This window comes from Tupaia chinensis, unplaced genomic scaffold (assembly GCF_000334495.1).
Source record: "Tupaia chinensis unplaced genomic scaffold, TupChi_1.0 Scaffold000085_1, whole genome shotgun sequence".
In the NCBI taxonomy this organism is placed as follows: Eukaryota; Metazoa; Chordata; class Mammalia; order Scandentia; family Tupaiidae; genus Tupaia; species Tupaia belangeri.
Genome location: NW_006159547.1, coordinates 2,661,743 through 2,687,189, shown reverse-complemented (window position 1 = coordinate 2,687,189; position 25,447 = coordinate 2,661,743). Strand labels below are relative to the sequence as shown.

At 35.0% G+C, this 25,447-nt stretch overlaps 1 protein-coding gene across 2 annotated transcripts in view; it reads left to right on the top strand.

Annotated features, from left to right (window-relative positions):
• The window catches only part of OSBPL8 (oxysterol binding protein like 8), a 180,724-nt gene that overhangs the window by 113,917 nt on the left and 41,360 nt on the right, over positions 1–25,447 (top strand). The window contains exons 1-5 of one of the 2 annotated variants that reach the window (XM_027769703.1): positions 1,735–1,894; positions 12,275–12,345; positions 15,263–15,340; positions 19,199–19,300; positions 22,258–22,461. In XM_027769703.1, coding sequence (XP_027625504.1) covers positions 1,750–1,894; positions 12,275–12,345; positions 15,263–15,340; positions 19,199–19,300; positions 22,258–22,461 — 600 coding nt within the window. In that variant the 5' untranslated portion in view covers positions 1,735–1,749. Of the gene's footprint in view, positions 1–1,734; positions 1,895–12,274; positions 12,346–15,262; positions 15,341–19,198; positions 19,301–22,257; positions 22,462–25,447 lie in introns of those variants that run through there. The other variant, XM_006142849.3, reaches the window with a different exon arrangement.

Sequence of the window (25,447 nt, the reverse complement as noted above, 5' to 3'; positions counted from 1 at the left end):
TTATTTTGAGACATCTTTGCCCATGAAAAAATGTCATCTACAGAAAATCAAGTTTGTACAGTTTTTTTTTGGTTTGTTTTTTAAGTGTCTTCCCTACCCCCCAAATAAATTTTTGCTATAGGGCACATGTATTCACCAGAGAGACAAAGAGGGAAAGTGACAAATCATCCCTTAGGAGGACGGCCACACTGCAGTACCTTCTCTACCATCCTTAGAGGATTTGGGGCACTCATGCACACATGCCTGGTGTGATTCTCAAGCTGCTGGGTCCAGTACTTGAACTATGAAGCCGGTCATATGGGATCCAGCATATTAACCTCCATGCCACCTGCTGGCCCCCATCTTTTCTAATAAAGAGAAACTGCTTTGATTATGTGGGATGGTGGTTATATATAAATGGAAAACCAACCTTGAAGTGGTAGTGAGGAAGGAAACTCAGATAATTTTTTTTAAGTTTATTTATTTATTTCCAACATGAAAGAGAAGGAGAAAGAGCAAGAGCGAGCGAGAGAGAGAGATATGCACCCCTAACCAAGTCTTTATGCTGTGAGCTACTTCCAGTCTTGGCTCGCCCATGTCATAGGTGTCTGTGCATACCCCTGGCATGCTGAGGGAAGTCCTAGGCAGTTGGCTATCTTCTGGGACACAAAGACAGCAACTGACTTGAGATTTTTAACTTCTATTAAGATAGGGTGAATTAAATGGATCTTAATATAACTAGCAATTAATTCTTTTAAATGTTGAGTATTAGGTTTAAAGGCATGGTAGAATGTATCATTTTGGAAATAGGATAGTACCTGTTAGATTTAATGATGTGGGGCCCTATCAGTTAGCTTTAACCATAGTAAAGAAAGGTATTTTCATTTATTACTATAATAAACTTTTTTTTTTTGCTTGTTTAAAAAAAGAGAGATTTTAGTGGAAAAGACTCTTTGGTAGATTGTATATTTTAAGAAGTTTAGTAAAAAGGAACTATAGCAGCTCATATCTATTTCAGAGGAGCATGTGTTGAAGCATAGAGCCTTATTATGATGTCATTTTAATCTTTGTTGATTGACTTGTATTAACAGTATCTTAATGACTCATATATCTCTGCTAGAGATAAAACCTAAGTGTTTATTCTTGGCTTTAGCAGTTGGAATCTATCAAAATTGTACTTGAAAGAATATCTTTCCTTATGAATTCTTAATCATGGCTGAGGCAAGCAGTAGATCAGATATAAATCTAGAAGCTTCACGGAAGATAAAAAGTATTATGTTTATATCCATTTATGAAGTAAGCAAAAGCTGGAAAGGAAGGAGTCAGAAGTGGGTAGTGTGGCGAATACTGCAAAAACATAATGGATGTGATGAAAGCCTTGCCTTTTTGAGAAAAGAAGAGAAACACTTTATTACTTCGTCTTGAATTGCTAAGTATTGATCCTGCTTTGTTTTCCTAAAGCAGCCAATTCAGCGCAGGGCATAACTGGTTTGATAAAAAGGTAAAACATTAGTGGAACAGCCTTTCTTTTCATCAGTTCATTTAAAAAAATCAGCAGCATGGTTTAATGCCTTTTCTGTCAGTCTCTTTCTTTATCTGTTTATTGCTGATTTGACAGTCTGGTCCTTCTCCTTTGCTGTTAAATGTGTGTGTCCTTTGTTTGTGCTGGTGGGTTTTGCTATATTTGGATGTGAGAAAAAAGGCTGTCTTTGCCATACTGGTCTAATTAGCCTCTGGGTGAGCATATACATTAAATAGACCTTCTAAGCCATGAAAGAAGAGAGCTCACAACAACGTAGATTTTCTTCATGTACTGGGGTTTCGCCTGTTTTGTTTCCTCCACGAATTGATGGCCGAAAGCTTGTTCGGAATGCTTCATTTGGAGGCTACAATGAACTTTCTCCTTCATTGCCAGGTTTGTTTGTTTAATCTTGTATTCTTTGTCTTAATTTCTTACAGATATTTTATTAAAATTAAACCAGCATTTTAAGATCTTAAAGCTGCTTTCATTTAAACAAAACAGTTCTGTAGTGAAAGCTTCAGTTTCAGTAACTGCTGCTGTATATATTTAATTTTTCATATTTTCTCTTATAGTCTCTTTAGCTAAAACTTGAGAACCAATTTAGTAAAGTAAGAATCCTGAGTGCTTGCAATATAAATTTTTAATTTAACTAAAGAAATAAATATTGTGACCATTTGATAAAATTAAAGTCTTTCTGATATAAATACAAATCTTTTTAAATAAATAAAAAATTCTATGAATAATCAAATTGCTCTGAGGTTTAAGCAAATGAAACCCAGATATTTATTGTTGTTTGCCTATTTTCTATAGAATAGTAGCTATATTAAACCTGACATTTAATGTAAGACTTAATATTACTTCTTTATTATCTTAATCTCTTATCTCAAGTCCTAACATGAAGTTTTCCTACCTAGGTATAATTTTTGAAATTCCTTTCTTTCTGTTAGATGTATTTGTGTATGATTAATTTTTGCTAGAAAATGTTATATTTTTAGGGTAGCATTTATTAAATTAAATTAGGCAATTGACAGCTATAATTTAGACATTAAATAATTGACGAATGAGATATAGCATAAATTGATGTTTTACTGTGTGGAAAAAGATTTATTATAGCAAATATTTGTACCTATATTTTTAAATATGAAGAATTTTTTGTTTTTCTTTTAAATTTTTTAGTTACTGCAGAATTATATCTACTTTTTTAAGATTAAATTTTTCTTTATAAAAAATATTTTTCAATACAGCAAAGATATATTGACTGAAACTGGTGCTTGCTTTAACCATTTATATCTTTTTCTGACAGTTATATTTTGTTGAATTTGAATTAAATTTTCTGTTTTCATATTAACCTTCATTCATGACTTTCCGTGAATATACATGCTGATAGGTGGCGTATGTATCTTTGAGAAAGTGATTATAAGCAGTGTTCACCTGGACAGTTAAACACATTACTAAAAATTTATTGATTTCATTTTCTTTTATAACAGTGTTTCTTAAAATAATTTGAAGCCATAGTCCTGGTTTGTGCTTAAGTACTAGAAGCTTTAAATAGCACTGAATTCATATTGAATTCATATTGAATTTTCTTAGAGTAGCATAGTTACTATCATACTTCTTTCTAATGTTCTAGAATGATATAAATTTTACTATTTCTCTTCATTCAGTAGTAGCTTTGAAAATATAATGTGAAATTTTGGAATGTTGTTAAACATTATTTTTGCTTTTACAGTTAGTCTTAGTTCCCATTTCTGTATTTGTCTGTCTTCTTGTCTGTATTTTTTTAAGCCAACAAACTTGCTAGCACATGCTGACCTTCATGCCACAAATCTCCTTAGTATTAAAGAATAGTCATGTGACCTTGATAAACAGTAGAACGCTTCACTTTTTAAAGTTTGATATCTACTTAATAAGGTGATGGAAGGCAAAGTTTTCATTTATCTTGTCAAAGAACATATTTAAAGTCATATTGGATGGGTTTGTTTTAATAAAAATAAATGGTTTCTTTTGTTTTCTACTTCTTGAAATGGGAGAAGATCACATGTATAAGATTCATGATTTTATAATCCCTTTAATACAACCAGCTGTGGTTAAAAAACTCTCTAAAATATCTGGTTTATTTTATTAGCTAAGTAGAATGGAATTAAGGTTTCAAGTAAGTGACTAAATTAAAAGTAAAAATTATATCTAATTTCTTCTGAAGTGTATCATTGTGGTACTGAAAATTTATTGAGATATAATTCCTTTTATCTGATATTAGATAAGGAAAGGTTGGCTCTACTTTAGTTATTTAAAGATAACTTTGTCTTGCTACTGTAAGCACAACCTGTTTTTAGTTTCCCTTAAGAGCCTCCCCTTCCTTTTTGTCACGTCTACCTTAAGAAACATATTGGTTTCCCCTTTTCTTTTATGATGATCTGTGATAATATCCTGTCCATGTCCTATGACAACACCACGCAATTTGCTTTTACTTTCGTTTAGTTCATATTTGATATCTGTCTCTTTTTTGAATCTCAGCTATTAATTCTAGATATGCTCATTGTACCAAACTCTAAACAGTACCTAAAAATGGAAGGATATAGCCTGTGAGCAAAGAAGTCGTCTATAGCCAATCTGCTTAATGCATATATAGAACTTTTTTAGTATGTTTTGACTTCTTGGATTTTTTTTTTGTACAGTTACTTGGTTCTTGGTTGTGTACAGTGTAGTTAACATAGCATCCTATAATTATTTTATAGATACCTACTACATACATCCATAGATATGTATGTATAATTTCATTTAAATTGAAGCAGCATAGCATTTCTTTATTATACCTAAACATTAATGAGCCAATTTTTTAAACTAATATATATAAATAGGTTATATCTCATCAATGGTGTTAGTACTTGTATTCTGTTAACAAATTAGAAATTAAGAACAAAATGCTAATTTATTCAGAAATAATATTCTATTGCCTTAGCAGGAGAAAGTAAATCCTACATACCTATATAAAAGATCATCTATGGGACCAGCAGTTAGCGTAATGGCTAGTTCACTGGATTCCCACGTAGTCGACCGTGGGTCACGTCCCGGACCCGGTGGCTTAAAACTCTCGCCAGGCGTGTGTGCATGCATGCCCAAGATCCCGAGAGGAGAATGGAGGAGACAGGATTGCAGCATGGCCATGCCCCCTGGGGGGTGATTTCTTGCTTTCTATCTCTCTGTCTCTGTCTGTCTGGTGAGTGCACATGCCCTATAGCAAAAACCTCTCAAAAAAAAAAAAAAAAAAGATCATCTAATGTAAAATTTATTTGCAGATGAGAAACTAGAGTCCTAGAAAATTAAAGGACTTGCCCATGGTTATACACAGTGATTGTATGATGGAAGAGTTATATTCATTGGAAATATTTTGAGCCTGTGACTATTCCTATAATGAAAATATTTTTAAAGAATTATTTAATTCAGTTTTTATTTATTCATTCATTTAATTTGACCAGAGGCACAGAGAGAGAGCACAAATGAGAAAGCAAGCTGCCAGGTCCGGGACTTGAACCGTAGTCAGCCATGTGAGAGTGTCTAGCACCTTAACCACCATGCTACCTGGTGGTTCCCTCATAATGAAAATATTGAAACAAAAAGATATATACTTTTTAATTTTTTAATTATTATTATTTTTTTAAATTTCCTATAGGACATATGTTCTTGCCAGAGAGAAGGGGTAGAGGGAGTGAGAAAGCAGCCACCAGGTCTGAGACTTAAGCCATGGTCAGGTCAGGATGTGGGAGTCCAGTGCCTTAACTACTGTGCTACCTGCTGGCCCCAGATATGACATACTTTAAAAAAACAAGTTAAATGTCATTAGTGGTTTATCTTGTTTTTGTTTTTCTGGTTAGTTGAATGATAACTAAGAAATTCTTCATTTGCTTTGATAATTAAAAGCTTTTTTAAAAAGTGTTAGTTTGCTTTTTGTTTCTTCCTTATGAGAGACATTTTGTGGTACTCTCTTCAAACTTCAGTACTATTAGGTCGTTGGGAAAGTCATGAGGTATTATTCTATGTTTCTCTATGCAAAAATGTGTCATGACTTTCCCAGTGACCCAGTATATCACTTTCATGCATTTACTTCTGTAGAAAACTGAACCACCATGAGTTAAGTACTTAACCCAAGGTCATTCAGCCAGTGAAAAGGTGGTACCAGGGTTTAAACTTAAGTAGTCTGAACTCTATAGCTTGTTCTCTTAACTGTCCTATTGCCTTCATTATGAGCAGATAACTTTTAATTTTTGTGAATACGTGGTTTCTCTGTAGACAGTAGCCTTTCGTGAAGAAGTTGAAAGTCTTTTCCTATTTTTATCTCTTACTTCTAGTGCAGTGCACGACACGTACACACATAGGTGAATTCATCATTATTTCTTAGTTGATTGGAAGGTTTGCCATTATCAGTCTCAATATTTGTGATTCTGAATATCTGCGATTACAGGTTTTATGACCCCAGAAAATGTAGAAATCAGCCTGAATGTGTGTTGCCAAATGAGAATGGAGCTAGCCTGCTTGGTTTCAAATCCTGACTTACTTAGTGGCCATTTAGAAGGTATTTGACTTTAATAAAACACTCAAAAGGTACTCTTACTTTTTTATGTAAGTTAAATAAGAGACAATATTTAAGAAAAAGGCTGTTCAGAAAGTAGGAAGGTAGATTTCTGTCCTATGTGGGAATTGGAGAGAGGGAATTAGAGGGGAGGGACTCGGAGGGAGAGAATTGGAAGAGAATTTATTACCCCAAATTACTAACAAGCAAAACTTGATGAAAAGTCATGATCTAAAACTAGTCTTTATTACTGATAGTGGTTGATACTGTATTGTTGACTTGGGATTTTGCCTATATAAGTACAACTATTTTTCAACAAAGAAATAATTTTAAATTATTATGTGAATAATTACACAGTGTGAAATTATTAAAAGCCTAAGAAGTATTTCAAAGTCTAAGAAGCACTTTGCCTTCTAATAAATATACTTTCATGGCTGACTTTTATTTTGGTAAAGGTAATTTTGGATACTTTTAGAAAAAGAGCTTTGTTCAGTCTAAAGCAAGAATCCCTAGTATTACCATTTTGCTCTCCTTCCTTGGAATTACCCTTGGAAACTTAGTGCACAATATGGCAATATTTTCATTAAGGCTTTTAAACATTTATATATATTCTTTGCATTTTATGTTGATCATCTACTTATTTGCCTTAGTTGGAACTCAAGGAATTTGACAGACTTGAATGTTTTAAGAAGCATTTTACGTTATACCTCTACAACTTTTTTGTTGTTTTTTTGTGTGTTTGTTTGTTTGTTTGTTTGCTATAGGGCACATGTACTTGACAGAGAGACAGAGAGGAAAAGTGAGAGCCACCCTTCAGTGGTATGGTCACGCCACTGTTCTTCTCCTCCATTCTCTTCTTGCACACATGCACAGGTGCCCGGCATAATTTTCAAGCTAGCAGGTCTGGACCTGAACTGCAAAGTTGGCCATGTGGGATCCAGCCACCTTAACTTCCACTCCATCTGCTAGACCTGTCTCCGTATAATTTTAAATAACTTGGAAGTCATCAGGACCAAACTTTAAAATAATCATTTGATTTGAAGGTTTTAGGCACAGAGAATCTTTTAAAATGTGAATCATTTATTAGGTTTGACAGGTAATATATAATCTAAGTTTATTTGTATCCTTTTCCAACATTTGAAATTGTCTAGAAGGCATATTTGCAGTTTTAGAAAGTTTATTCTGACTTATGATTTCTTTTGAAATTTACTGTTCTTTTTTGAATAATATGTGTGTGATTTTAGACACATTGAACTAGGCATTTTTCTTAATCTAATAAATGGATCTAGATTCAGCTGAAACTAAGACAATACTAGAGTAATAGAAGTCTGTCACTGTAAAAATAAAAGATGATATTTTAAATTTATAATATATATATATATATTTTTTTTTTTAAAATTTTTGTTTTCATACACATGTTTAGAAAATATTTGAAGTAATTAATGGCATAACTATTGAGAATTAACTTATCACAGTGTTTATTACTCCAAATTAATATTTCAGATCTTTTATACATAGTTATGTAACTTTTTGGTTTGTTTTATATTCATGTTTCAAATTCATGTAGGTATTCATCTAAAATTCCACGTTGCATTTATGAAATGTTATTTTTCCCTAGTATTTTGTCTGAGTGACCCTTCTAACCAAAGAGGGGAAAAAAGAGAGATTTCTTATTTACATTACAGAAATAACTTAGTAAATTATCTGGATTTAAAAAATGAAATGAACTAGCTGATGACATAATGGTTATGCTGCTGGACTCCCACTTAGTTGTTTGCAGTTCAAGTCCTGGATCTGATAGGACTTACCCAACTTATTCTGGGTACGTGTGCATGCTTGCCCAAAATCCTGAGAGGAGAATGAAGGAGAAAGGATTGTGGTGTGCTAAACCCCTTGTTGGGTGATTTCTTGCTTTCTGTCTCTCTGTCTCTCTGGTGAGCACATGTGCTCTATAGCAAAAATCCCTCTAAAAAAAAAAAAAGAAATGGATTTGTTTCTAGTCATTGTAAGCCAAATATAGAAAAATTATATTTTATCATGGTATGCTAAAAATGATTTTAAATGTTTCAGGCACTGGTTCTATTTGGTAACTTTTTTTTAACAGCAAAAAGCTTGTATTTATAAGTAATTTTTGAGATCTAGTATTTTATTTAACTTTGAAGAGCCTTAAGGCTTTTGGATTAAATATGAATTACAAAAAAGATATGAGTTTAGGGTAAAGCAGACTCTTCAAAAATCCAGTGAAGTGATAGGATTCCAAATCCCTATTCCTTCTTTTACTCATTTACTTTTATTTTTTGGAGAGGTTTTTGCTATAGGGCACGTGTGCTCGCCAGACAGACAGAGACAGACAGACAGAAAGCGAGAAATCACCCCCCAGGGGGTATGGCCATGCCGCAATCCCTTCTCCTCCATTCTCCTCTCGGGATCTTGGGCACACACACACACACACACACACGCGCCCGGCGTGAGTTTTAAGCCACCGGGTCCGGGACTTGAACCGCGTCGAGTATGTGGGAGTTCAGCGACATAGCCATTACGCTCACTGCTGGTCCCATCATTTACATATTTTTTAAAGAATGTATTTATTTATTTATTTACTTACAGCCACATACTGTGTATCAGTTCAGTATACAAAATGAGATTTTACATCCAGAATATATTATATATTGGCTCAATCAATGATATTACCATACATGCTGTCATCAACAAATTATTATCTATTTCTTGTTTCTTATATGTTTTGCCTTTTCTTTTTCCCTCCTTGATTCCCTGCCTCTCACCCTCTGCCAACTATATCCTTTCTATCTCCCTTCTCCCACACCATCTCTGGTATATACAGTTATTTTCCATGCCTTTTTTTTTTTTTTTTTTTTTTTTTTTTTTTTTTTTTTTTCCCTAAAATTTTTGGTTCACTAAAGATTTTAATTAATTTAAAGACTTTGGATATCAAGCACAGCTGATATATACATATTTAAGAATGCATGTCTAACTTTAGATGTAAACCTCAGTGAATAAAGTGAACATACTATGAAGTAGCACCTCACTGGGGCTATATAGCTTACTGTAGTCATTGAATAGGTATTAACAGGTATTTTTAAAGCATTTTTTAATGTTAAGAGAAATTTGTTTAAAACGTAAAGCCAGGAGAAAGGTTAGGATTCATTTCAAATAGTAGGTAGATCAACCTATCAGCAGTTCAAAAGAATACAAAAATCTTTAAATATGGAAATAAAAGCATCGAAGAAAATTAGTAATGCTTTAGTCTAAAGTCAAAAAATTCTGTTTCACTAGTTCAGACTTATGTAATTAATCTCTCTTCTATTGAATTTACATTGTTACTGTGGCCTGATCTTTCCATTTAAACTCTGGAAGCTAACATTCAACTCTGGACTTGTCCCTACCATTAGGCTGGGCATTCTTTTGGTTGTTTCTTGTACTCTTATTTCTGTGTGTCCAACTTCAATTTTCCTGGTATAGCACTCCCTTCAGCACTTTTTGGAGAGCTGAAATGGTGTTAGTAAATTCTTCAGATTTTGCTTATCTGAGAATGTTTTTGTCTTTTTTTTTCCCATATGAAAGGTAATCTTGCTGGGTATAGTATTCTTGGTTGAAATTGTTTTTCACCTAACACTGTGAATATATTTCCCCATTCTTTCCTTGCTTGCATTGTTTCCAATGAGAGCTCTGGCATTAGCCTTATGGTATATCCTTTGAAAGTAACTTGACGTTTCTCTCTTGCCAATTTTAGTATCTTGTCTCTGTCTGTGGTTTTGGTCAGTCTAGCTATGATGCGCCTTGGGGAAGATCTTCTTGGGTCAATTCTACATGGGGTCCTTTGTATTTCTTGGGTATGATATTTGAATGCCTCTCTAGGTTTGGAAAGTTTTCTTTGAGGATTTCATGGAATAGATTATCTATGCCCTTATTAGTTTCTTCACCTTCAGGGATACCAATGATCCGGATGTTTGGGCATTCAATGGTATCTAGTATAACTTGTATGTTGTTCTCATTTTTGGAAGTTATTTTCTCAGTCTTTTTGGTGAATTTTTCTAGGTCAGAGATTCTATCTTTTACATCTGAGATTCGATCTTCTGCATGATCTAATCTGCTTTTGATACTTTTAACGAAAGTTTTGATTTCCTGTCTTCATCTCTAACAACTCCATTTAATTCATTTTTATAATGTGTATCCCCTCTTTCAGATAGTGCAAGAATTTTCTCACCTCCTAGAACTCTGTGTCCCTTTTCTACTGTATCTTCTGGAGTTCATTGTCTCCATTCACTTGCATTTCTGTTAGCTTTGTCATTATGGCTATTTTAAATTCTTTATCTGACATTTTCATGTATTTCCTTGTATTCTTTGTGGACGAAGAGGAGTTATTCTTTTCCATTAGTGGAGAAATATTTTCTTTGTTTCTCATATTTCTTGTGCCTCTGCGGTGGTTTCTGGTCATCTGATGGATTATATGATTTTTCCTATTTTTTGGAGTTAAATCTGGCTCCTGGCTAGAGTAGGAAGCAGAACAGTGAAATCTGGGCAGAGGGTATTCAGTGGTCGAAATCCCTGAAAGGGGTTGCTTTTAACTGAGTTGTAGATGGCTGCTGATTGGTTTATCTTGGCTCCTGGCTAGACCAGGGACCAAGGAACAGGAGGGTGAAGTCTCTTAATGACTATATTTTTGGGAGAGGTTTTGCTATAGGGCATGTGTGCTCGCCAGAAAGACAGAGACAGAGAGACAGAAAGTGAGAAATCACCCCCCAGGGGGATGGCCACAAACAATCTCTTCTCCTCCATTCTCATCTCCGGGATCTTGGGCACATACACACATACGCGCGGTGTGTGTTTAAGCTACTGGGTCTGGGACTTGAACTGCATTCCACTACATGGGAGTCCAGCGACATAGCCATTACATCAACTGCGGGTCCTTCTTGATAACTTTTTTAAATGCTGCTTTATGTATAATTGTAGGTTTTTTTTTTAAATATAGGTTTTTATTGGACTCAGAACAAATCATTATAGGGTAGCCTTAATATTACCTATTCTCCAAACTAGAAAGAACCTCATTAAACTGTGTGCTGCTTCATTTGTGCCTGCTGCATGAATCTCAGTATTAACATTTCTCTAATTGCACCTTTATGATATTAAGATATGAACTGTTTTTGGCATAGTACTATATGAATGTGTTATATCCTTGCAGGGGTTTATGTGTTAGTGTCCCACTACAGTCATATATTTTAGATTCATCCTTTTAGAATTTGTATAGTAGTAGACAATGTTAGTGATAACGGTCAACATTAATTGAATATATATTGTGTACGAAGTATATGCACTAAATCTTTATATACACTCTCATATAATTCTCACAGCAGGTATGTTAGTTTTTTAATTTTTAAAATTTTGTTATGTTTATCCTTCAGCTCAGATTTCCCCAATCTTCTTTCATCACCTGTCCTATTGGGTTGTCAGAAAAAGTTATGATGCATTTTTGCGCAGAAAAAATATGTTATGACTTCTTTTGACAGCCCAATAGAATTGCTTTCCAGTTTAGCAAGAGATGTGAAAAAAAGGCTGTGTTGGTTCTGTCAGGATTCCTTGTTGGAAACCAGCTAACAAGGGGTCGGCTTTATGGCCTGGTGGTTAAGGCAGCCAGATCTCACATGGTCACCCTCACATTTTGAGTCCCAGCCTGGGAACTTGGGAAATGCTCCAGGTATGTGTGCTTGCCCAAAATCCTAAAAGGAGGGAGGGATGGAGAAGGGATTGAGGCATGACCATGTCTCATGAGGAATGCTTTCTCTTCTTTCTCTGGCAAATGCACATGTTCTCTAGCAAAAAAAAAAAAAAAAAAGAAGAAAAAAAAGTAAGAAAGAAAGAAGCTAGCTCACTAGAATAAAAACTGTGAGGCTAAACTCATGCAAAGTGCTATAGGAACACAAAAAGAAGCACTTAGCTTCTTCTTAATGGATTCAGGGGAAAACTACATTGTTTCTCTAAGCCTTACTTAATTGTAAAGAATATAATACTAGAGATGACTCTTTAGAGGTTTTTAAACTATAATAGTGTAAAATTACATATAGGCTTCCTACTAATAAAATAAAATGTATATATTTAAAATTAAATGACATATGTATTTGCTTTTTAACATTAATGACTGTATATATTCAAAAGTAGTAATACTAAGATATTGACAATTTTTTCCAAAGGTTTTGAAAGAGGGAAGGAAGATATTTCTCAAAATAAAGATGAATCTTCCCTTTCTATGTCAAAGAGCAAGGTAAGCATATTGTCATCCCAAATATATGATTATGATATCTTTTTAAATGTTTAAGATAAAGGAACTGGGGCAAGCTTATGGCATGGTGGTTAGACAATAGATTCCTACATGGCCAGTCATGATTTGAGTCCCAGACCTGGTGGCTTGAAAATCACGCTGTGCACATGTGTGTGCATGCCCAAAATCTCCCCAAATCTCAGAATGGGCAAAAAAGGGATTAGTGTGTGGCCATCCCCCGCAGTGGGTGATTTCTCACTTTTACTCTCTGTCTCTCTCTGGTGAATGCATGTGCTCTATAACAAAATAAAATAAAATAAAAAGATAAAGGAACTAACACTGAAATTCTATTTAACCTTTATGGTGTGTTTTCATGTTGCTACATCCAAACTATAAAGTTCCTCAGGGACTATTGGTTACTTGGAAATATAGCCCATAGGTGGTTTTCTCTCCACAATAATATTGTTTCTGGCATGTCCGCTACTGTAGTACTTCTCATTAAAAGGAAGAGTTTTTGCTTCATTCAGATTAGTCAAAATATATACATTTCAACAATTAAAGGCCAAAGATCTTTGCAGGTATAGCCTGTGATTGAAAGACTTTTTTGTCTTAGAATAAGACATGATTTCTTAAATCAGTATTAAACTGGGATGCATTTACATGTTATTAGGTCTGTTTCAAATTTTTTCTTTAAGAGTATATATTTAAATTTGAGAAACACTATATGAGATAGTTATTTTTCTACAAGCTTATAGTTTACTAGACTTTCTTTAATTTGTCAAGGAATTTGACTTTTGACTATTCTCCTTGGTTATGTTTAGTAGCAGGAAGAACTTGTATATTTGTAAAATTACACTTCAATCACTATAAGAAAACCTATTTCTTCAGCTAGTAAATTCTCTATTGTATTTAGCTGTAGGTTTTGCTATGTTAATCCTACAATCCACAGTATGTTTATACATATGATTTTACATGTATTATTCATAGCTGACATTGAGGTACTCATTACATAGAGATCCATGTTATGTATATAAAGTACTCAGGATGGAAATCTAATAATGTCCTGATTTATTTAACAGATACATAAGAAACGCCTTAATCACATAGGGGAGAAAATTTTATTTCATACCCATTGCAAGGTTCAGTGCTGAGACTCCTATGACTAAATACAAATTAAAAAGAAAAAAAATACAAATTTATTTAATATAAGTTCTGTGTGACATAGGGGCCTTCAGAAATGAAAATCCGAAGAAACAGGGGTATCTGTATTTGTATGCTTTGGTTTGATGAAGACTAGACGGTCATATGAAAGTACGATTGGATAAAGTGGGAAAGTATGATCTTACGGTAATAACTGGGAAGGAGGGAATTGAAGGAGCGAATTTAACAAAGCCCTTTGATTCAGATTCTTCTTGGTATCTTGTATTCTTTCTTCAGACTATAGGGATAGCACCTGTCTCAGGGGAATGTTAAAAGAATTCTTTCATGGCCTGTATCATGGATCTTTAGAGTGAGTGAGTTTGTATTCAAAGACCTTTATCTTTGAATATATCTGGTGAAGTTATACAAATCAGACCATTCAATATTTGAAAGCCACCACTTGGCTTACAGTCCTTTATACTTTTCTGGCATCAGAAATCCTGCTTAGAACTTTAAGTGTCTAACAATACTTTAAAATGAAAATCATAGGACATTGAAGATATCTGTTTAATATTGTTGTTCCGAGATTTATAGAACTGCCTTTTAGTTTTGTGCTCTTCTAGTGAAAGAATGTGGTCTCATTAAAGGAGCACTGGACTAGGAGCTCCAGGTTCTGACCTCTGCTTTGTGAATGGTTGTTACATTGGAAAGTCAGCCTCCCTGAGCCTCCCTTGTATGATTTGTGAAATGGAGATAAACCCACCTGTTGTGTGCCTTTTTTCAAGGTCTTATTAGATCACGTGAAAATGTGAAGTATGAACTAAAAGTCTAGGAACAAATTTAAAGCAATAATAACTTAGATGTACTAGATAGGAAGAAATAGATTCTGGAAATATTGGTGTTCAAATACTGCAAATTATAGTGACTTAATACTAGTTTCTGAAGATGCTTTTGTTTTGTTTTGTTTTTTCCTTTTGGAGAAGCAGAAATGGGACAGTATGTACAGACCCTTACTAGAATTACATGATTTATGTTTGCTTTTTTTAATTTATAATATTTTAGCTGTTAAAAAATGACATTGCTTTAGCTGATTTGGTCCTAAGAATAATTAGTGAGTAATCAGAAAAGTCATGATGCATTTTTGTGTAGAAAAATCCATCAAGACTTCCGACAACCTAGTAATTGTTCTGTGCTTTAGAAATACTCTGAAAAGCAATATGCAAAAAGTTACAGATTATCATATTTAACTTTGTATTGTAGATTAATCTATTGATTAGTTTCTAGTTTTGTGTATTTGTGTATTTAATATGGATTTTGTTTGTTTGTGAGCTCACCGGAGAGAGACAAAGAGAGATAAAAGTGAGAAATCACCCCCCAAGTAGTGATGGCCACTCACAGTCCCATCTCCTTCAGTCGTCTCAGGATTTCGGTCACATAAGCACATGTGCCCAGAGTGATTACTCCAGGTCTGGGACTTGAACCATGGTTGACTATGTGAGAATCCAACGCTTTAACTATGAATTTGTTTTTAAACACAAACTGTGAGATTATCAGAAAAATGATGACATATTTTTCTATGCAAAAATGCATCATGACTTTTCCAGTGACCCAGAATGTATGGAAAATCGATATTTAAAAATTGACATTTTACTTAAGTCAGCAATGAATGGAAAGAATGTCACAAACACAGCTTTAGCAGTAATTCTTACATTACATGTGTATACAGTAAGTGAAGATTTTAATTATTATTTCTCTCCTCTTCCTTTCTATGTGATTTCAGTCTGAATCTAAACTTTATAATGGCTCGGAGAAGGAAGGTTCAACTTCAAGCAAGCTCACAAAAAAAGAATCTCTTAAGGTAAGTTTCCACAGTTATTTCTGGAAAGTAGTTTATATTGTGCTTTGCACGTGCTTTTGAGAGTAGGCTCATTATGAAATAGGTCTTCAAAAAGCTTATGGAAAATATATTCTTATAAAAAGACTATGCATTCAAAATTATCATCATCTCACAGTAAAAATTGTACTTATATTTTTCCATGAACTTTTTGAAGTCTCCTTGTGTGTGTGTGTGTGTGTGTGTGTGTGTGTGTGTGTATATATATACACACACACACACATGCATACATACATGTTCCTAAAGGAAGAAAAAAATCCAGAGGAACAGATGGGCACTCATAGATACAGTTAGTACATATGTGGTACTCTGGGACCAGCTGATAAGGCTTGCTAACTGTCCGAGTGAGGGCTGCTTTGGACATCACCTGGCTACTCCGGTTGAAGACTTGATATCTCTACACAGCTGTATTCAAGCCAGATATCTCCCTGGGTCATGGAACACCTGATGGGAAACTCTGGCAATGAATGAAGTCAGTTTGCTAACTGCTGTATCATGGACTGAATTTGGTCCTCAGGTAGGTATATTTTGATTGACTTGCATAATATTTTAAAAATTTGAGCCAACAATTAAAATTATTCTAATTTCCAATTTCTCTTAGAAAGGTATAGCGTTGGGGGCAGCAGGTGGCATAGTGGTTAAGTACTGGACTCCCACATGGCCTATTGTGGTTTGAGTTCCACACATGGTGATTTGAAATTCACACCAGGCATGTGTGCACGTATGCCCAAAATCCTGCGGGGAGAATGGAAGAGAGGGGATTGTAGCATGGCCATCCCCCCCAAGGGTGATTTCTCTCTCTCTCTCTCTCTCTCTCTCTCTCTCTCTTTCTCTGTCTCAAGCACACACACCCTATAGCAAAAAACTTTTTTTTTTTTTTGGAGAGGTTTTTGCTATAGGGCATGTGCACTCGCCAGAAAGGCAGAGACAGACAGAGAGATAGAAGGCAAAAAATCGCCCCCCAGAGTGGATGGCCATGCCACAATTCCTTCTCCTCCATTCTCCTCTCGGAATCTTGGGCACACATGCACACATGCCTGGCGTGAGTTTAAGCCACCGGGTCCAGGACTCAAACCGTAGTCAGCTACATGGGAGTTCAGCGACATAGCCTATATATATATATAATGTTTGTATATATACACATATATATGTATATATAGTGTTTTTCTCATTCCTGAACACACTTTGGTCGGTCCTCTGATCCACTGCTCAGCGTTCTTAGTGCCTGCCGACCACGCCCACAAACATGTTCTGGCTCACCTTCTTGAAAATGTTCACAGCCAGCCTCCTGGCCATTTGTGCAGGGGCCGAAGTGGTACACAGGTACTACTGGCAATTTAAAGCAATATCTGAAATTCCATCAAAGCTTGGAAAACTCAAAAAAGAGCCTTAGGGACTGAATGAGAAAAAATATGAACCTCAAGTTTCTCAGCAGTAGAATTTTCAAAATACAACTCTGCCAAACATTCTGTGAATACCACTGTAAGTTTTACCTATTTATTTTTAAAATGCATTCAGTCAAACTACCTGTCCTTAAGTACCTAATCCAATACTAACTGTAAAAGGAGGTGCTCATCAGATACTAAATGAAATTGAATTATGGTTTGACTACTATTTCTTGAAAACTGCCAAAGAGGATATCATTAGCTTCTTGAATGTGGTTTAGAAGACACTTAGTCTTGAATGTCATGTGAGAGAGAATATATGCAATGTCTCCTGCTGTTATAATCCATTTATTTCTCTGAGTCAGCAAATGGGAATTATAAGTTATAATACTTTATACTTAATTTGTAATTATAATTTATAATTATTTTGACAGTGAATGCTTCTGGTGTTAAGTTAATGTTTCTCTGAATATCAGAAAGTTCAATTTGTATTAAACTGTATTAGGTTAAAATTTAACATTTGAAGTTCTTTTGGCATTGTGTATCTAACAAAATAATAACATTCATGATTTGGTCTGCCATAAGTTCCTTATCTCCAAATTCGAGAAACCAAGTAAAAATTGAACTTTAATTTTTCTTAGAAAATGTATTCTTTGGAGAGATTTTTTGCTATAGGGTGTGGATGCTTACCAGAAAGACAGAGAGAGACAGACAGAAAGTGAGAAATCACCATCCACCCCTCCTCCCCAGGGAGGATGGCCACACCACAATCCCTTCTCTTCCATTCTCCTCTTGGGAGCTTGAGCACATGCACACGTGCTTGGCATGAGTTTAAGCCATCAGGTCTGGGACTTGCACCATGGTCAACTACATGGAAGTTCAGCGACGTAGCCATTACTCCAAATGCTGGTCCTGAAAATGTATTTTTAAGTAACTGAAAAATTAAAAAAAAAAAAAAACTTTAAAGACAGAATATATAGTGTTGGGCCTGCCTTCCTGAATAAGCGTGGACCCTAGAGCTTAAGGACCACATGTTCTACACTGGCTCTGGTCCCTAGTTACTCTGTTTTACTCATTGGCTTTCATTGCCTGTTCCTGGATGCATTCACAACCCCAAAATTAATCTGTCAATTCAAATGTGCATATTAATAAAGTCCAAAACTTTGAAGTTTTTTTGGTATAGAGTTATTACAACTTAATTATGTGTATGCAGCCTGTTTACCATGAAATGCACCTTTTCTGGTGGAAGGTTTTTTTAATTATCCTGAGTTGTTGGAAAGACATAGAAAAAATATTTCATGACTTTTCTGACAACCCAATAGTTAAAAAAATGTAACCACTAATATGTTATCATCAATCTTCCTCCTTCCAAATAATAGTAATTTAAAAAGCCATAATAAGGTTGCATTAATCCACTGCATTTTTCTAAGTTATCTCAGATGTAACTTATTTATGAAGGTGAAACTTTGATATTTTGAATTATTAATTTCATTGTCATGGTTTCTTAATTATTTATAGTTTACATACTAGTATGAGGAAAGAGAGCAAAACTCCCAATTGCAAACAGTTGCAGCATTGTTTATAATATGAAAAAGTTGTAATAGCAGATTTATATCAGTAAGGGAATATATTAAGAAAATGTAATAAATGTACCATAGAAGCAGGATAGCCTAGAATTTAAGAGTGTAGCTTTTGGACCCAGTCTGCATTTGTTTGAATCCTGATTCCTCCAGTTAACTAGCTGTGTGATCCTTGACAAGTTACTGTCTCTGTCTCAGTTTTCTCGTTTTTAAAATAAGGATGATAATAATAGTTCTACCTCACAAGGCTATTGTAAGGATTGAGCGAGTTAATGAGAATACAGATAAAATGCTTACAGCAGTGACTGATGCACAGAATGTGTTCAGTGTTAGCTCTCCCACTATTTTATTCATACTAGGAATCCCTTGTAGCAACCAAAAGAATGAGACAGAAATGGAAACTCTCCAGAGTATATTGAATGGAAGAACTTTATCTTAAATATCTTTAGGAAACACAAAAGCTATGTATCTCTGTGGGTTGTGTACATAGAAAAGGTCTGAAGGGATTGTGTTTTCCAGAACATTAGCAGTGGACAATTACGGGAATTGGAATAGGATGGGATGTAATAAAGACAGCTTTAGCTTTGTGTTGCTTGAAATTATCATCATAGGTTTGTATTGTATATTATTAATGTAATTTTAAAAAACTAAAACCATTTAAAAATATAAACTAGTGATCATAAAAACTAGCTCTAACTGTAGTTGTCTAAAAATTCCTCCCAGCTCTAAGTGTTTTAATCCTAAAATGCTAGACTTTCAAAGAGGTTTAGAATTTTATACTGTTCATTCTATAAACTTAAAAAACAAATAGAATTTGCTCACTTCTATTGCATTTTTAATTCTTTTGTTATTTCTAGGTACAAAAGAAAAATTACCGAGAAGAAAAGAAAAGAGCCACAAAGGAGTTGCTCAGTACAATCACAGATCCTTCTGTTATTGTTATGGCTGATTGGCTGAAGGTCAGTGTGTGCTGAATCTTGATGTTAACCTATTAGGATGGGGCAGCCTAGATGTACCTAAAAGCCACTAGACGGGACCAGCAGTTAGCATAATGGCTATGTTGCTGGACTCCTACGTAGTCAACCGTGGTTCGAGTCCCGGACCCGGTGACTTAAACTCATGCCGGGCGCGGATCCCAAGAGGAGAATGGAGGAGAAGGGATTGCGGTGTGGTCATCCCCCCTGGGGGGTGATTTCTCGCTTTCTGTCTCTCTGTCTCTCTCTGTCTGTCTGGCAAGCGCATGCGCCCTATAGCAAAAACCTCTTCCAAAAAAAAAAAAAAAGCCACTAGACAAAACAACTCATAAGATGATTGTCGCAAACTTAATTGTACCCATGAAGTTCCCTATTCCAGTTTTTTAATGGGGAAAAAGAACCTTAATGTCTCTCTTAGTAGCAAATATGTAGTTCTTTTTCTTTTTCTTTCTTTCTTCTTCTTTTTTTTTTTTTTTGCAAAGGTTTTTGCTATAGGGCTTGTATGCTCACCAGAAAGAGACAAAAAGCGAAAAATCAACCCCCAGGGGGAATGGCCATGCTGCAGTACCTTCTCCTCCATTTTTCTCTTGGGATCTTGGGCATGCATGCTCATGCACCAAGCGTGAGTTTAACCCACCAGGTCCAGGACTCAAACTGCGGTCGACAACATGAGAGTCCAGCGACATAGCCATTATGCCAACTGCTGGTCCCACAAATATGTAGTTCTTTTAAAAAGACTTTTTGATTTGTGTGATATTATGTTTCTAAATAGAATATGCTGTAAAAATAAAAAATATTGCCTGGTATTCAGATTATCATTGAGTATTATTATAGACTTGGTATATTCGTTTTTGAGAAAAAAATGAGACAAAGTTAATGTAAAAGTTCTTTGAACGGCATTAATTATCAGATGAACACAAATACTTTTGTCCTCTAGTTATTTTTGTTTCATTTTCTTTCATCCCAATTACCCTGTCCTCTCTTTCATTGTTACCTGAAGATAGTTGATAGGAATCTTTCAGACTAATTCTAGTTTTAGGAATGATCTTCTAATATGCTGCTCTCAGAAAGTGTTAGCTCTTGGCATTCACTTGAGAACCACCCCAGCCTTGAAAGCTTTCCATTTTCCCTAGAAATTGGTAAGGCTTATATCCCAATAACCCTTATGAGAGCCATCACAGACTCTTCTCACTAAAGTGGGAGTCCCGTCATAGTTTTCCCTCACCGTTTCTGTAATGTTAACATCTTCTTCCATCTTGTTCTGAAAATACCTTATAACTTATCTTTGACTCTTTCTAGAAATGTATTAGATCCAAATTGCTTAAAGTTAAATCTACCCTGTATTAGTCCCCAACAACACTGGCTGACTTTCTAAACCTTATCCTTATTCTGATAATCTGGCTTCTGTGTTCTACTGTCAACCTCCCCAAGATCCAAAGGAAGAAAGGGTAACTCTCTTTTTTTCACTTATCTTGTCTTACCACTTCTTTTACATAAATTACATATTTTTACTGAAAGATTTTTCTCTTCAGGTGTGGTTCCAAATTCCTCCTTTCAAAATGTTTAGGGTTACTGGTACCAGCAGTTAGGGTAATGGCTATGTCGCTGGACTCCCACGAAGTCAACAGCGGTTCGAGTCTTGGACCCGGTGGCTTAAACTCACGCCGGGTGCGTGTGCATGTGTGCCCGAGATCCAGAGAGGAGAATGGAGGAGAAGGGATTGTGGTGTGGCCATCCCCCCGGGGGGCGATTTCTCACTTTCTCTTTCTCTGTCTCTCTCTGTCTGGTGACCTCACGTGCCCTATAGCAAAAACCTCTCCAAAAGAAAAAAAAAAATGTTTAGGGTTACTGTGGTATGTCTATTTTGAGTGTCAGGAAAACTTGTATTTATTTCATCATTCTCATAAGTACACTGAGAGAACAAATGTTTTATAATAAATAAAAGAAAAGGTGATATCTGTTTCTTAATCTCAATATTAACATTCTTTTCAGTATTGTGAATTGCAGAGAAGCCATTTTAATAGATTATAGAAATAAGAATTGATAGAAAAAAAGTAGTAGTTGTAGAATTGTTATTGTCATAGCATTTAACCCTATAATGAGGAACATTTGATCAGAATAGAGATTCATGTAACTTATTCTAAAATTTCCCTCAAAACTTTATATGGTATATTTTATATAGTTACTAAAAAACAAAACTTATTTAGAGTACTGACTTTCTGGGACTAGAAAGAGGTTCTTTATTCTTCCTACCACTTACCACCTATTCGGGGAATGCCTGACATGTGCCAGCATATCTGTGTGTTTTCACACTGCCAGTGTAGTGGTGGTGGTGGGAGGAGGGCGGATTTTAAAATGCAGAGTATGATATACTCACACACAAACACCTACAGCTATGATATATGCTACAAAAAGAATCTCGGTATTATGCAAATGTATTTGAATAGCCCCTGGCCTGGTCAGAGAGGTTAGGAAAACTATTCTAATATTTAGTTCATTACTTGAAACTGTTGGCTTAGTTTCCCATTAAAATTTAAGTTTTGGGGGCTCAGGAACCATGGGATTTTTATGTCTATTTGCAGTGCTTGCCATGTAGCAACTTTTAAAATAAAAGATTCTCTTTTTTTAAAGAATCATTTTATTTAACTTTGTTTATTTATTTGTTTTTATGACCAGAGAGGGACAGAGTGAGAGAGAGAGAGAGAGAAATTGAGAAAGCAAGCTGGTAGATCTGAGACTCGAACCACAGTCAGCCATGTGGGAGTCCAGCGCCCTTATCCACCATGCCCCTGCTAGTCCCATAAATCTATTATATCTTAAGTGTACATGTTAGTGGACAGTTTTACATTTAATAATTATATTTGCCATTATCCTGTTTGTACCTTATAGAGCAGAAAGAAACAAACACATCTTTACATTTAAATAAACTTATCTTCCTATAGATTCGTGGAACTCTAAAGAGCTGGACCAAGTTGTGGTGTGTGCTGAAACCTGGGGTGCTACTGATCTATAAAACCCAAAAGAATGGTCAGTGGGTAGGAACAGTTCTTCTGAATGCCTGTGAAATCATTGAGCGTCCATCAAAAAAGGATGGCTTTTGTTTCAAACTTTTCCATCCTTTGGAGCAATCTATTTGGGCGGTGAAGGTATGTAAGGAGTTGTACAGTTAAAAGGTATAAATGACAGTTTGTGAGTTGAACTGGAATAAATCAATCAAATCATTTCTGTGCTCTGCTAGGACTTATAAATTTGTTTTTGTTTTCAAGAGCATCATTTTCTTTCTGTCCCTACTGAAATAAAATATACACCAAAAGGATTTATCTTTAAGGTCTAACTTTAAAAATTTCTTTAGAAAATGTTTCCCAAATTTATATATTGCATCTTATTATCAGGATTTAATTTATATAGTTTTTTTCAATGTATAAATTACTAACTCTGCTTTATAACTTTGTGTCATGTTTACTGTGAATGTTTTTTCTCTTTATCAAAGTGGTGAGGTCTCCTAGAAGAGAAACTGCCATTTATTTTTGTGGTCTTTCCTATAGTAATGTAAATGTGTGATAGGAAAGCTATAAGCAGAAGTAGTCCTACTTACTCTATTATTTTTTAGGAATTACTCATTTATTTTTATTTATTACCATTATTTTTAAATTTGACCAGAGAGAGAGGGAAAGTGAGAAAGCAAACCTCCAGATCTGGGACTTGAACCACAATCAGCCATCTGGGACTCCAGCGCCTTAATTACCACACCACCTACTGGCCCAGTCCTACTTACTCTTAAGAGAGGCAGACTTCTTCAAAGATGGTGCTATAATGCTTTTATAACTAAAAAGCATCTTATAGCCCTGGTCACTCCAGGGCTATAAGAGCAGAAATAAGCAGAAAAATAGCAATGCCTTTTTATTCTTTTAAATTAACTTCCAAGAAATTCTATAAACAGTAGATGTGCAATACATACTAACTGAATAAATGAGTCTAGTGTAAATCTTTACAAGGCAGTCATTGCTTTAGTTTGTAAGAAGGTTAGTTACCTTTGCATAAAGAATTGAGAACACTTCCTTGAAGGAAAACCACTTGAGATCAGAACTAACTAAAATTAGCTTCAGCCTTGTTTTTTTAATTACTTAATTAGGCAATATGCATGTGAACAGACCTTAGAAAGTTTATGAGAAAATGGAATTAAAGTATGAGTATATTTTTATGCAAAAAAATTGCAATCCATGCTTTTTTAAAAAATAATACATGTTTTTCTGTGAACTTCTTGAAGATCCTCCCTTGTACACCTAGGCAAAGATTTGGACTTTTTAATCTTTATTCAGTAATCTGAAGTCATAGCAGAAATTAAATTAATATTACAAAGGTGGTTCTATTCTGGGATTAGGTACTTCCCACAGGGGAAAAAATTGAACCCATAGAATTTCTTAATATTCATTTATCATGTGATTGTCAAGTGAAGATTACTTTCAAAACCTTTGCATATAGGGAACCAGCAGTTAGCATAATGGTTATGTCACTGGACTCCCACGTAGTCCACCGCGCTTTGCGTCCTGGACCCAGTGGCTTAAAACTCATGCTGGGCGCATGTGCGTGCGTACCCAAGATCCTGAGAGGAGAATGGAGGAGAAGGGAGTGTGGCATGACCATCCCCCCTGGGGGGTGATTTCTCACTTTCTGTCTCTATATCTCTCTGTCTGTCTGGCGAGTGCACGCGCCCTATAGCGAAAATCTCTCAAAAAAAAAAAAAACCTTTTCATATAGTATTTTGCCCTACTACTACTCTTAGGAATTGTAAGAAATATAATGAATTTTTAAAGCATTAATATTATTTTAATGTCAGATATATTTCATTCCAACTGTTGAAGGAAGAGAAAGAAATTCGTACAATAATGTGAACATCAGCATATTCTTCGCAATCAAAAGCCACTTAGGACATAATTTAAATGTCTCAAAAGCCAGTGTTTATGATTCAGAAATTAGGTAATGTTTATAAGTTGTTCATGTCAGGTATTCTTTGGCACACCTTACATGGAATATTTTATTTAATTCTCATACCTATGAGGAAGAAATAATTTCCTCCGATCATACAGATAAAGAAACTGAAGCCTGCAGAAGTTACTTAAGTAATTTTTCTATCACCAAGCCCAGATTGAAACCCAGGTATTCTGGCTCTAGGTCCTACCCTATACTGGTTGTAGAAACTGGCCTTGAGTGAACCAGCCATTTGAAAGTGCCCAGTATATTACAGTGTTTGTTAAAGTCATATTGACCTTGTTCTGCTGTATCATTTGGAACCTGCATCTTTTTTTCCTAATTTTTTTCTTGAAGTCCTTTTTATTTTTTTACCAAATAATCTTAAAGAATGCTTTTTAAAACAGCTATATTTTTTAAATTGTACTTGAGTATCAAAATTATACTATAAATTCAAAGCTTATTTTTTATTCTAGATAGGAACTATATTTACCTAAGTTTAGCCTCAGTGATACTGATTTATTTAGAGTACTGACTTTCTGGGACTAGAAAGAGGTTCTTTATTCTTCCTACCACTTACCACCTATTCGGGGAATGCCTGACATGTGCCAGCATATCTGTGTGTTTTCACACTGCCAGTGTAGTGGTGGTGGTGGGAGGAGGGCGGATTTTAAAATGCAGAGTATGATATACTCACACACAAACACCTACAGCTATGATATATGCTACAAAAAGAATCTCGGTATTATGCAAATGTATTTGAATAGCCCCTGGCCTGGTCAGAGAGGTTAGGAAAACTATTCTAATATTTAGTTCATTACTTGAAACTGTTGGCTTAGTTTCCCATTAAAATTTAAGTTTTGGGGGCTCAGGAACCATGGGATTTTTATGTCTATTTGCAGTGCTTGCCATGTAGCAACTTTTAAAATAAAAGATTCTCTTTTTTTAAAGAATCATTTTATTTAACTTTGTTTATTTATTTGTTTTTATGACCAGAGAGGGACAGAGTGAGAGAGAGAGAGAGAGAAATTGAGAAAGCAAGCTGGTAGATCTGAGACTCGAACCACAGTCAGCCATGTGGGAGTCCAGCGCCCTTATCCACCATGCCCCTGCTAGTCCCATAAATCTATTATATCTTAAGTGTACATGTTAGTGGACAGTTTT